The sequence below is a fragment of the Pimephales promelas genome, chromosome 6, assembly GCF_988280905.1.
Source record: "Pimephales promelas chromosome 6, fPimPro1.hap1.1, whole genome shotgun sequence".
NCBI lineage: Eukaryota > Metazoa > Chordata > Actinopteri > Cypriniformes > Leuciscidae > Pimephales > Pimephales promelas.
Genome location: NC_142774.1, coordinates 443711 through 455779, shown reverse-complemented (window position 1 = coordinate 455779; position 12069 = coordinate 443711). Strand labels below are relative to the sequence as shown.

General features: G+C 40.8%; 1 protein-coding gene across 1 annotated transcript in view; it reads right to left on the bottom strand.

Annotated features, from left to right (window-relative positions):
- Window positions 1-8967, bottom strand: part of LOC120466915 (uncharacterized) — a 35392-nt gene extending 26425 nt beyond the window's left edge. Inside the window, exons 1-27 of the mRNA XM_089131872.1 lie at window positions 8940-8967; window positions 6483-6581; window positions 6125-6149; window positions 5870-5918; window positions 5006-5125; window positions 4748-4926; window positions 4536-4639; window positions 4327-4439; window positions 3998-4207; window positions 3780-3854; window positions 3439-3683; window positions 3259-3343; window positions 3017-3160; window positions 2715-2917; window positions 2511-2611; window positions 2312-2421; window positions 2003-2179; window positions 1880-1911; window positions 1698-1789; window positions 1517-1539; window positions 1398-1419; window positions 1279-1306; window positions 1116-1191; window positions 797-955; window positions 511-722; window positions 334-422; window positions 125-243 (exon numbers count right to left, since the gene is read on the bottom strand). Coding sequence (XP_088987998.1) covers window positions 125-243; window positions 334-422; window positions 511-722; window positions 797-955; window positions 1116-1191; window positions 1279-1306; window positions 1398-1419; window positions 1517-1539; window positions 1698-1789; window positions 1880-1911; window positions 2003-2179; window positions 2312-2421; window positions 2511-2611; window positions 2715-2917; window positions 3017-3160; window positions 3259-3343; window positions 3439-3683; window positions 3780-3854; window positions 3998-4207; window positions 4327-4439; window positions 4536-4639; window positions 4748-4926; window positions 5006-5125; window positions 5870-5918; window positions 6125-6149; window positions 6483-6534 — 2844 coding nt within the window. The 5' untranslated portion in view covers window positions 6535-6581; window positions 8940-8967. The remainder of the gene's footprint in view (window positions 1-124; window positions 244-333; window positions 423-510; window positions 723-796; window positions 956-1115; window positions 1192-1278; window positions 1307-1397; window positions 1420-1516; window positions 1540-1697; window positions 1790-1879; window positions 1912-2002; window positions 2180-2311; window positions 2422-2510; window positions 2612-2714; window positions 2918-3016; window positions 3161-3258; window positions 3344-3438; window positions 3684-3779; window positions 3855-3997; window positions 4208-4326; window positions 4440-4535; window positions 4640-4747; window positions 4927-5005; window positions 5126-5869; window positions 5919-6124; window positions 6150-6482; window positions 6582-8939) is intronic.
- Window positions 8968-12069: the final 3102 nt, after the last annotated feature.

Sequence of the window (12069 nt, the reverse complement as noted above, 5' to 3'; positions counted from 1 at the left end):
CAGAGGAACAAGAAGGCAAACCTTAGAGGAGAAGTCCCATAGATAAAACTGATGATGATGTTCGTCAACATTATCGTATTTCTTCTTGCATCATGTCCATTGATGAAGAAGTGAAGATACATACGGGATCAAAGTGTGCGTTGATGGAAAACAGTTCTGCGAGAGACGCAAACTGGGCGAACGAGCCAAAGTTCTTCAGCAGCCACTCAGCACTGGTGTTAGCACTCGACACACAGCCCAAATCTGACACACACAGTAAAATCCCCTTCATTAGCTCCAGAACCTCAACATGAGTGGCATTCGGCCTGAAACCACTGCAAACCTCCACCTCACCTGTTGCATTTCTCCTGAGGAAGGGCAAGATGAAAAATACCACCACGTTCCTTCCTTGCATCTCATTGGTCGGCGGGAACTCTGACAGACTGAGAAATGGGTGGAAATAATATTGAACAAAGCTTCTTATCAACTCATGGCAGTCTTGAGCAATTGTAGAGGAAATGCGTTTCTTACATGCGCTGGAAAGTTTGGCAGCTGAGGTTTTTGCTCCCAGCGCACTGCAGCAGAGATGGAGACACAAACGGCAAAAACGGCTTCAGATATCGAGCCAACAACTCGCTGATGAAAGTTACGTCACTCCATTGGTCAGGACTGATGCGCTCCAATCTCAGCTCCCCAATCACATCCAGCACTTGGGACACGACATCACCTCTGATCGGCTGAGACTGATGATGTAATGAGGAGCAATTAGTCCTATATTCAAGTGACATTAGAGCAGAGTAGTGCAACGCTTCTTTACCATATTTGCCGCCATGCTGGAAAAGATCCCGAAGGCTCCATCGAGAACACTGTCTGTTTTGGTGAAAAGCAGCTTCCAGATCTCCTTGGAGTAACTGCTGCTGCTGGATAGTTGACACTCCAGAAGCCCAGCCAGGTGTTCAGCAGTGAAGCCTGCGAGCTACAAACACAAAGGATTTCATCAGTGGAGATCACAGTTCAGGAAACATCATGCTGATTCTAGAAACTGCTGCACATTTGCTCTCTGGGGGAAATAGATTCCCAGACAATCATCAGTAACAGGTCATGTTAAAAGAGTTTTCTGCTGGTCATCTTCTTACCGAAGAGCAAGCGTACTGCTGCAGGTCGACACTACAGGGGGCGCTCACGAGACCAGCGGACAGGAGAGTCGCATTACTGTGGGGTAGATTAACTCCTCATGAACCTCATTTACTTGACATGAGTTTTATTTTCATTTCGTGAAAAGTCTAAAATGAACACTACCTGCTGATTCCCTCACAAATTGTGGTTTCTGTAAATGTAAAAGAAAAGGAAAATAAGAAAAACAGATAATAACAGATAATTATATTTTATAGTACTTTGCAGCTTAATATTTGCCTTACCATTGAATGGTGTTGAAATACACTGCAAAGGATATGACCAAAAAACAATTATAGATTATGAATCACTTGTCATCTTTGAGAAAATATCAACCAATGAGATCAAAAATTGTGTTTCTTACCGTAACAAGTGGAGGAAAACAGCCTGTTAAAAAACACAACAGTAAAATTTCAGAAATATAGTTTAGAAATACATGTGTGTGTGTGAATCCTAACTATACTTTAGAAACTCAAATGTTGAAAAATCTCTTCAGATATTTAGTCATTCCGCAATAGTTTGAACTATTTTTGGTTTGTGCGTACCAGGAGGTGCCATGTGTTCCAGCTGGTCCGCGCTGTCCTTGATGGGTTGCATCATGTGTGGAGGAACCACAGCTTCCTGCAGCCGCTGAACTCTGGAGAAGAGCAATTACGTCAAACTGGGTCTCAACGGAAGCAGTTCAGAAACAGTTGTAGAAACATGTGAGCTTATGTGTATTACTTACATCTGCTGGTATGATGAGCACTCCAAACCCATCTGATATCAAAATAAAACATGAAACAATTCAACTTACTGCAAACCTTTTATATGAACTGCAATCTCTCCACAGTGGCAGAGATGGTCTTACCTCGCCAGCGAGTGTGATCAGATATCTGAGCATCTCAAGTAGACCACGGTCTTCAGGAGAAACCAAGATATGGTCAAAGACCATGTTTATGATGATGCTTTTCTCTGGGAGACCTGCAAAGTCCTCAACTATCAGTTCAGCTGTCTGTCTGGGGGTCAGAACCGCCAGGGCATCTATCTGAAACACACAAAGAGAAGATTTCATCTAACAGACAAGCACTGCATGCATAAAAAAGATGACAGAGTTGAATCTTTGTTGCAGAAACATAATAAATCAAGTTTTTTGACAGTGGGGAAGTGTGTAACTCACAGCGTTGAAGTCTTGGTTCAGCTGGTACATTTCCCCCAATGTTGCAAACTGTGAAAACTTGCCAAGATTCAGAGTAACCCAGTTGCTGCTGTTCTCAGCAGGGCAGCCACCTGAAAACATGTGGATAACATATCTTTATAGATTGATTGAGTGGTAGATTGATGGATGAACACATAGATGGACGAATGGACAGAAGTACCTGAAACATTTTGTCGGCTCAGGAAGGAGAAGATGAAATACTCATAAACATTCTGCTCGCCTTCTGACATCAGGAACATGTTGTCACTGAGCTCTGAAACACTGAAAGTGATGAATGAAAGTCAGGTGAGAGTGGAGGCCAGTTAAGAATAGAGGTCTTCAAAGGAGATCAGCGTTTAGGTGAGAATGCGTGCCGTGGACGTACAGTATCTGGAAGGTTTGGCAGCTGAACTCTTTGTGACTGAGGCACGTGAGATATTCTGGCGTCAGTGTGGAAAGCAGAGGCTTCAACTTGACCTGGAACCATAATCTAACAAAAGACTCATCCTGCAAGTTGCTCATCGTGAAGCTGTCATCAACGATTTGGTCCAGGATGTCACTGAAGGGAGAACTCTGGGAACTGAAGTTCTAGGAGAGTGGCGAAAGCAACATGCAAGCAGAAATTAGGCTTACACAATGCTCCTGCTAAAGACTGACTGGTTTATACACGGCGGATGTGGTTCTCACAGTCATGGAGAGCTGCTGCAGTAGAGCGTTGAGGTTCTGGGACAGATGCAGGAGAACATCCAAGAGCGTCTCCTCATTGAGCGTGAGGTTTGATCGAGCTGCACAGTGCAGGACAGTGGCCACATGTTCCACCAAGTCAGTCAGCTAGACAGACATATAAACATGTGTGTGAGATACAATACGAAAACAAATTTTCATCCCAGCAGAGAAGATGCTTGGAATAATACATTCCTTCAGCTTACCCCACATGTTCTGTTATCAATAATGACGCTGCAGATGTCCTGACTTTCATTCTGGGCTCCAGATCCCATCCCTGTCTCGATGAAGCTAAAGAAAAACCCCAAACCACATCAGAATGTTCTCATTACTCTATGAGAGGAGTTTTGTGGGCAACTGTGACAGTTCTTGCATGGCAAACTCACAACTGGTTATGGAAGACAGCCGTGAGGTTGGGGTGGATTTCTATCTGGTTGTCAGGAAGGAATCGCCGGAGTACGGGAGAAACCACATGTGTGAACCAGTCGTTAACGTTCATGGGGTCAAAAGTAACCAGGTCCACCTGCTGCTCTTGGGTGGCATTCTGCTTGAAAGGCGCGGCGATCTCGGCGAGCGTCAGGTTTATCATGGCCTGCAAAAGTGTGGCGCTCCGCATGCCGCTCAAGTTTTCCTTCAGGAAGAGAGCAGATATAGACAGAAGAATTCCTCAAACTCAGGACATGGTGTTTAGGTTTGTAATGCTTTACTGAATGTGTGTGTGTGTTACCTGCTTTGTCAAGGACACAAATTCTCTCACAAAACTCCCGACAGGTCTAAATGCCGTCATGAACCCATTCAGTGCCTGTAGCCACACATCAGACATTCGAAATTAATCATTCAATCTCTCAATAGATCTGCACATTTGGGTCACTTTACTACATCTTAAAGTACTGCAACAGATTTAGTCATCTACATCCATCAGACTGTGAATGATGTCTTTCTTGCCTGTCCCAGGGGGTCATGCGGTGAAGAGGATGGACTGCTCATATAATACGTTGTGCTGTTATTAGAAGTCCATGGATCCTCAGAGGGCATCAGAGAGGAGAGCAAACTCTGGAACACCAGGCCGAGGGAGCTGTCAGTCAAGCCCACCACCTCTGGGTGAAGGAGAAGCTCTGCCTTCTGTTCTGGACTCAAGAGGTGCAAAACCTCCAGCTGGCAAGACAGGGAAGAACCTCAGAATATCTCCAGACCATTAACATAGTATTGCAGTGAAACTGGGGCTATCAAACGACCCTCAGGAGAGCATCAGATGCAGGAGGGAGTGCTCCTACCCCGCTGAAGAGCATGTTGATGGACGTGAAGTCTCGGAATTGAGCCATGACAGAGAACGAGCCAAAGTTTTTCATCAGCCAGTCTTCGGTACTGTCCTCTGGATCTACACAGCCTACAACAACATACATTCAAACATGAGAAAAACCTTCACAGAACACAAACAACATGACCTGATGAACAGCACTCCATCTGAAAGTAGAAATCTTACCTGAGGATGTGTTCCTAGAGAGGAATGGGTACATGAAGAAGGAATAGATCCACTTCTGTCTCCCTGGATCCAGACCGGAGAAATGCTGACTCAACTCCTTGACACTATACACACCCAAACACCAGCACACACAAACAGTCATTTACACACACATGCACAATGAAATTAAGTCATTAACTGTATTGCACTAGTGCTCTTGTGTGTTGCCGTACACAGTCTGGTAGGCGCTGCAGCTGAAGTTTCTGTTGCTGAGACATGTGAGGAAGTTGCTGGAGATGGTCGACAGCAGAGGAGTGAGCTTGATGTCCAGCCACGCTCTGATCACGTGATCCTCGTTCAAACTGAACCCTCCCGACAGATCCAAGACTGGCACCCCGGTCACACTGGAGCGCTGCGAGACAGATCGTGTCACAGCAGAACCACAGCAGCGAAGGCTCATGGGATATGTGTGTCTGTGTGTTCTGGCGTACCATGAATGAGTAGACATCCAGAGCAGCACTGATGAGGCCCTTCAGGTTCATGATGTGGTCTGCGCCGGGCTCTGATGGGACGCCCGCACACGTCAGGAATCTCTGCGTGGGACCGTCCATCTGAGGCGACAGAAACAGCACGGATTGAGAACACGAGTACACAACAGTTCAGTTCTTTATAACGCTGATGGCTTCTGTTAAAGACCCACCTGTTTTCTTTAGGATGGTTTTACTATTTTATATTTGAGTCTAATAATGGTTTGCTACTTCTGTTTTAAGGTTGCTCTTTATTTGTGTTGTTATGCAGGTATTATTTTCTTATATGCATGTTCGATAAAGGAATTTGGTCAGCCTAGTGGCTGTTGTATAAATAAATATATGTGAACTTTTCCTGATGGGTTTGAAGTCTATGACACGTTCCGCAGACTTTCCCTAGTGACTATAGGGGTGGTGAGGTTTCAATCTTGTGTTTGTCTATAGGGCACTTTTATTCTTCATTCCCTTCGGTGTCATGTTTCTGTCTGGAGTTTTGTTGTCTAATCAGATCTGTTGTCTGATTGTGTTTATCTCCAGTGTTTGTCTGTTAGGGTTAATATGTGTCTTGATGATGGTTTTGGTGAGTCTTTGTAGATCCTCTGAGATCCTTGATTCTTTGATTGAGTCATATTAGTTATTTTAATATTATAAAACTGAACTTGAGTTTAATATGTTGCTTTTCTCATGTTACATTATTGCTTAATTCATGGTGAGTTTGTGTGTTTAGCTGCTGACTTACCAAAACAAACAAAATTCTCTAACAAAGAACAATCTAAAAATATCCGTGTGTGTGTGTGTGTGTGTGTGTGTGTGTGTGAGTGAACTTACATCAGTGCATTGTTCTGCTGTAAGTCCACCACTCGTTCTACAGGTTGTACTGTGAATAATGAAATGATAAAGAGAGAGAAATGGGAGCGTGAACGGAAAGTGAGCGATAGGTCATAGTCATTAACAAAAGCCAGAAATGTTAAAGTAATTTCACAACAACATAAAACACAGGAAAGATTGCATTCTGGGTGGGTTCTTTTGTTCCAAAAGTTTCTTTAGGTTATATAATGGGCAGATCTGAAGAGGTTCACTCACGTCTGTACTGCTGAACATATGCTGGCTGAAAACAGAACCACAGAAAGAGATCATGTACAGTCATTATGTAAAGCACAGTCGGATGGAGAGATCTTCACATGCCTACTGTCAAATTAATACAATATTGAGTCTGTATGATCTCATTCTGTGAGAAGAGCGACACAACACATGAAACTAGCACAGCTATAGAGGACAGGACTTGACTGAGAAAATTATAAATTAGACATTCATGATGCATAAATATTTGAATGACACCACTGGCCAATCACAGTCAAGTTATCCTGTAAATGTTCGAACACAGTCATGACATAATGCACATGTTGGATCAGTGTCGTTTTAATGATGATTGTGGACTCACCGAAAGCCATCAGTCCCACATACAGCAGTGGGGAAGTAAGAGGCGTTCTCATGAGGACTGTCCTTCTGCTCGTAAGACGTTCATGAGAAATATATTACACTGAGAGAAACAAACAAAGGGCCAGATTAATGTAAAGCTAATTCACTGACCCTCAAATGATGCTGAACGTAATTACTGAAGACAAGAGTTTCATTAGTCATGACAATCATGAAAGATTTTACAGATATTTGAAGGGACAACAACAACAAACAACCCTGAACACACACACACACACACACAGAGAAATGTGGTCTATTAATGAATACACTACCTGTCAAAGTTTGAAAATATTAGAATTTTTTTTTTTTTGCTGCTTAACATTTTTCTGGAAATGTACTGAAATTTTTGTAATTCTTACAACTGTTTTAATTTTTCTTGTTTTTTTGTGGTTGTTTTAATTCCTTTCTATGCAAAGCACTTTGAAATACCATAGAGTAGGAAATGTGCTATATAAATAAACTTGCCTTGCCTTGGAAACAATGACACCATTCATACATTGTGGTAAGATAAAAAAGGGGAGGAGAAATTAATATTATACTAATAATAATATTAGTTGATAATTAAACTTTTTCTCTATTGAGCGACAGAAAGTCTACCACAAGGCTTCTACGGGGCTGTAACGTATACAGACTAATGGATCCTTTTATACATTGTTGTTTTTTAGAAATAAATAATGGACAAATTAAGTCTTTGGACCCCTCAGATGTAAAGTTATTCGCTGTCAAAGTGACGCCAAAATGAATGGGAGTCAATGGGATGCTAATGGATTCCGGCTAATGGATTAGATGATGGATTGAAGTCCGAATCACTGCAGTTTCTCACCGCTCTAGGGAAGCTGTGTGAAGATCTTCAGAGACGGTGAAACTGCAGTGATTCGGACTCAATATGTTGGTTGTTAAGTCCATTGTGTGGAGAAAAATCCTCCTGAAATGTTCTCCTCAAAAAACTTACTTTCTTTTCCACTGAAGAAAGAAACACATGCACATCTTGGATGGCATTGGGCTGAGTAAATGATCAGAAAATGTTTATTTTGAGGTGAACTAATCCTTTAACTAAGAATATTAATAAATGCTGTAGAAGTATTGTTGATTTTCATAGTTTACTAAGGTAACTAATGTGAACTAATGAACCTTATTGTAAAGTGTTAACAAAAATGTTAATGTTTCCAAACTTCTGACAGATATATTTAAAATCCCCTCATCAATGCAGCAAGTTAAGCCAAATCAACACATGAACTCATTCTGAGTGTGTTTTCCAGCTGTTAATATGAATATCAGGCAGAACTCAATCCGAGCTGAAGTGTGTGTGTGTGTGTGTGTGTGTGTGATCTGGAGCTGATGGCGGATCGGCATCATTCGCTGGATTTCACACACAAAAGATTCTCCCACACACACACACACACACACACACCTCTGTTATTCATTCAGTGACACAATAGAGCCAGTCGGACCGGCCGCGCGGCATTCAACAGCACCGTCATCATGACATGAGTTTAACACTCACTAACACACACACACCATCATCATGACATGAGTTTAACACTACACTAACACACACACACACACACCATCATCATGAATCAATGTCAGTAAACACCACACTATCACTAACATGAGTTTAATACTTATACTTCACCAACACTTACAACAAGCACTCACAGCTATTGAAATGTCTTTTCTTGATTTGTCACGACTGACTCATGAAACTTGGAGGGAAACCGTGATTAAGAAATGAAACTTTACAAACGTGAAAGAGAGTGACATTCTGGAAAATAATGTTTGTTATAATTTCCTACAAACATGTTTTCAGTGTGTAGATTTGATGGACAGAAAACACATCACATTATATAAAACATCAGATGATAAAGGAAGGAAATCTTATCATCTTCATATATTCTGGAAACGGACATGATGAAAGTGATGAGGATTTTAATGAGCAAGTTACAATAAACCATTAAAATATGAGGACATTTTTAAAAACATTTTAAATATGAGAGAAGAACCAAACAATAAACTCGGTTAAGGTATTTAGGCTATCTAATAAAGTTATTAGACAAAAAAGCAAACTACTCTGCAAGATGTATCTGCATGAAGGAAAACGCAAACATTGACTACATCCTAATCAATCATTAATATTTCATTGGTTCCTTCTTGTTTTTACTTGTTCATAATTTCTTTGTTTGACAGTCTGGCCAAAAGTTATTTGACATGTTTAACTTTCAATTCTCTGTTTGTCTTCCGCTGTAAATCTCAAAACTATTCATAAAATCTAAGTTTCTAAAAATCTAAAATCTAAAGTTTTTAAGTTTCATCTCTACATGCAGATCAGATCTATAACAAATCAGATTTCACAGGCTTTTTAAAGATTCTGACACACACACACACACACACACACACTACAGGGAAGCGGTGATCTTACCTGTCAGGTGTGTTTGTCTGGAAGAATTGAACTGAGTGATTCTGTCTACAGCCATTGTCATCCACTGACTCCACCCACACAGAGAGAGAGAGAGAGAGAGAGAATTTGAATAAAAAAAAAAACTTTATTCACAATAATTCACACAACTTTTACAATAGAAACAAAAAAATAATAATAATTAATTCCCTCACAAAAGAGGAAGGGGGGGGGGAGGGCTACAAAGAAAAAAACTAAATCAAGCAGAGCAGCGACCAAACACCTCCACACTTTCCCTATTTAAACACAGTTACACGAGCAGTGTAACTCGACCTAGGACGGTGACTAAACGTTCGCTTTTCTAAGCGTGTAAAGTGGATAACTATATTGTATGGCGAAATAGCAGAGCAAGATACCACACTTCCACACTTCATCACAGAGTGAGAGGGGGAGAAGACTTTTCACGAGTGATGATATTACTGCGCCGAGTCGAAGTGCTCCCAACCACTTGCTGTGGTATCTCGCCATACAATATAGTTATACAATTTACACACTTAGAAAAGCGCAACGTTTTATTTTGTGTCATCGTCCTTGGTCGAGTTACTCGTGTAACTGTATTAAAATAAGGAAAACGTGGAGGTGTTTGGTCGCTGCTCTGCTTGGCCGATATTGAATAAACTGGGCTAGTTATAGTAAATGCGATCAACCCAGACAGCAAACTGACATTGAATCAACGTGGAAACGACGTCTCTCATGACATTGAAACAACGTTGATTTTGCTCATCGAATTAACGTTGAACCAACGTCAGACGCGGCATTCTTCAAAGCTAAATGAAAATCGAAAATTGGTTTGCTTTCATAACGTTGAAACAACGCGTTGATTTCAAGTTGATTTTCCGTTAGTTTTGAAAGAATGACGCGTCTGACGTTGGTTCAACGTTAATTCGATGAGCAAAACAATGTCAGATCAACGTTGTTTCGATGTCATATTTCCACGTTGATTCAATGTCAGTTTGCTATCTGGGAAAGTGTCTCGCACGGCAGAGCGATCGAGCGCACCACACACTGAGATGAGAAAGTGTATCAACTCGTCTTAGTCAAGGGAATAACATAATATGAAAAAAAAAAATGTTGGTCTAATGGGCTCTATGCACGGCGGTATTTCCGGTGAAGGATTAAGGATGCTCGATAACTTCCGCCGATCGTAGAGTCCAATGCAGTACTGAGAATATATACTCAATTTTATACTCCATGGTTATACTAAAGAAACGTTAGCACAAAAACAGATAAAACAGACACCCCTCGTTGTGTTTATGCTTCTTTTTAAAATTATATTAAATAAACATAACTATATATAAAATTACATCTAAACGTATGAACGTTTCGTTTCAAAGACGGGAGGACAGTACATTTTGAAGATTCTGCCATAATCCCGTTTTCCTCGGTTTTCCTCCACTTAAATATCTCCAACCGGAAACTGTTGAGCATCCTTGCTCAAATACTGGAACTTATGCGTGCATATAGCCCATTAAAGTAGCTTCGTTATTCAAAGGGTGTGGTTTGGGCATAACTGAAATAAACCAATCAGAGCGTCACATCACATTCCCTTTAAGAGCGTGATGAACGAAGACCATTTCACAAGATGTAAACAACACTGGTCCAGAAGCACTTCCTGTTTCAGTTTTTAACCGTTTTCTTTATTTCACATGTAAAGAAAACATCTTAAAGATGTTTGTTTAACTTTTTGATTCAGTTTTAAATGTTCTGTTGGTTGTATTTTATCCCAGCTTTTATGTAGTGTTAAAAAACTGAAACAGGAAGTGCTTCTGGACCAGTGTTGTTTACATCTCTTCAATCGGTCCACAGCCGAGGAGATCGATGTCTCTCAGGGCCGTAAAAGAAAGAGAAGTGACATTGGGGATAGGACAAACACACCCAAAATAGCTTCGGTTAAACATGCATGTAATAATTTGGGTAAATTTGTAAGCTTTATGCCTATTTTTTCCCATCGTCATGGACACAACAATGATTTCCCTCGTGTTTTAATAGTTTTCCTTATAATAATTGTATTGTTTATGAGACAACAATTAAGATTGTTGGCGTCTTTATTGTTGTACACAGCATATCTCATATCTCCATTCCCACACCTCTCCTTAGCAAATGCACTTGAACTTATACAATACATGACTGCCATCTGCTGGAGTCAATCATATAACAGCTGTACTCATTACAATAATGTATCATCTGCATTTTACTTTTTGCAGATGATACATTATTTTGTATTAGAAGTTTCTTTGAAAATGAATTTGAATATGCAAATGAGCAAAATACTAATCGAATATGCCCAAAACACACCCTAATGGGCTTATTTTTTCCTTTACCCCTATCACAATCAAACCTTGCACAGTGAAAGTATACATGAAAAGTAACATTTTTGTTTTACAAGTTAGTATCTTGTAAAACAAAAATCTATGTAGTTAGTTTCTTGGAAAAATCTATTTTAAATATGCAAATCAGGAACAGACTGAAGACTCAAACTTTAAAGGGGTGATGAACTGAGAAATCAAATTTTCCTTGAGCTTTTGACATCTAAGAGGTCATCATATTAAGTTTTAGAACCGAAAAAGTACTTGTTAGTCCAATAAAAGCTTTTAATGACACCAGCCTCTGAAAAAGACTCGTTTTTAAAAGTGGGGAACCATCAACGTCGAAGGGGTTAAAACACCACCCCCGCAGAAGAAGATCAACGCCTGCTTCAACACGGCCGGTTTAGCCCCGCCCACCGATTCGCGCATTACACGCATAGCTAAGTAGCCTAACATACATGCCTACCTCGTGATGACAAACCGGATCGAGCTACCGAGCAATACCGAGCAATATTGTGCAGTGCCCGGTTGTGAAAGAAGACAGTTGCTGCATAAGCTTCCTCTGGATTCAGGACTGCATGGATAAACTTTATTTTTAATGACGTTCCAGCTGATGAGGTAAAACATCGTCGTCTGTGCGCTTCTTTTCACTGAGGATTGTTTTGTAAACGAGACTGGATTTGCAGACCGATTAAGAGTAAAGAACGTGCTGTGCCGTCTATTTTGGATCTGACAGGAATTGTGCAACACACGGACTCTTGGTTGAACATGTATGGGCGAATCCAGTT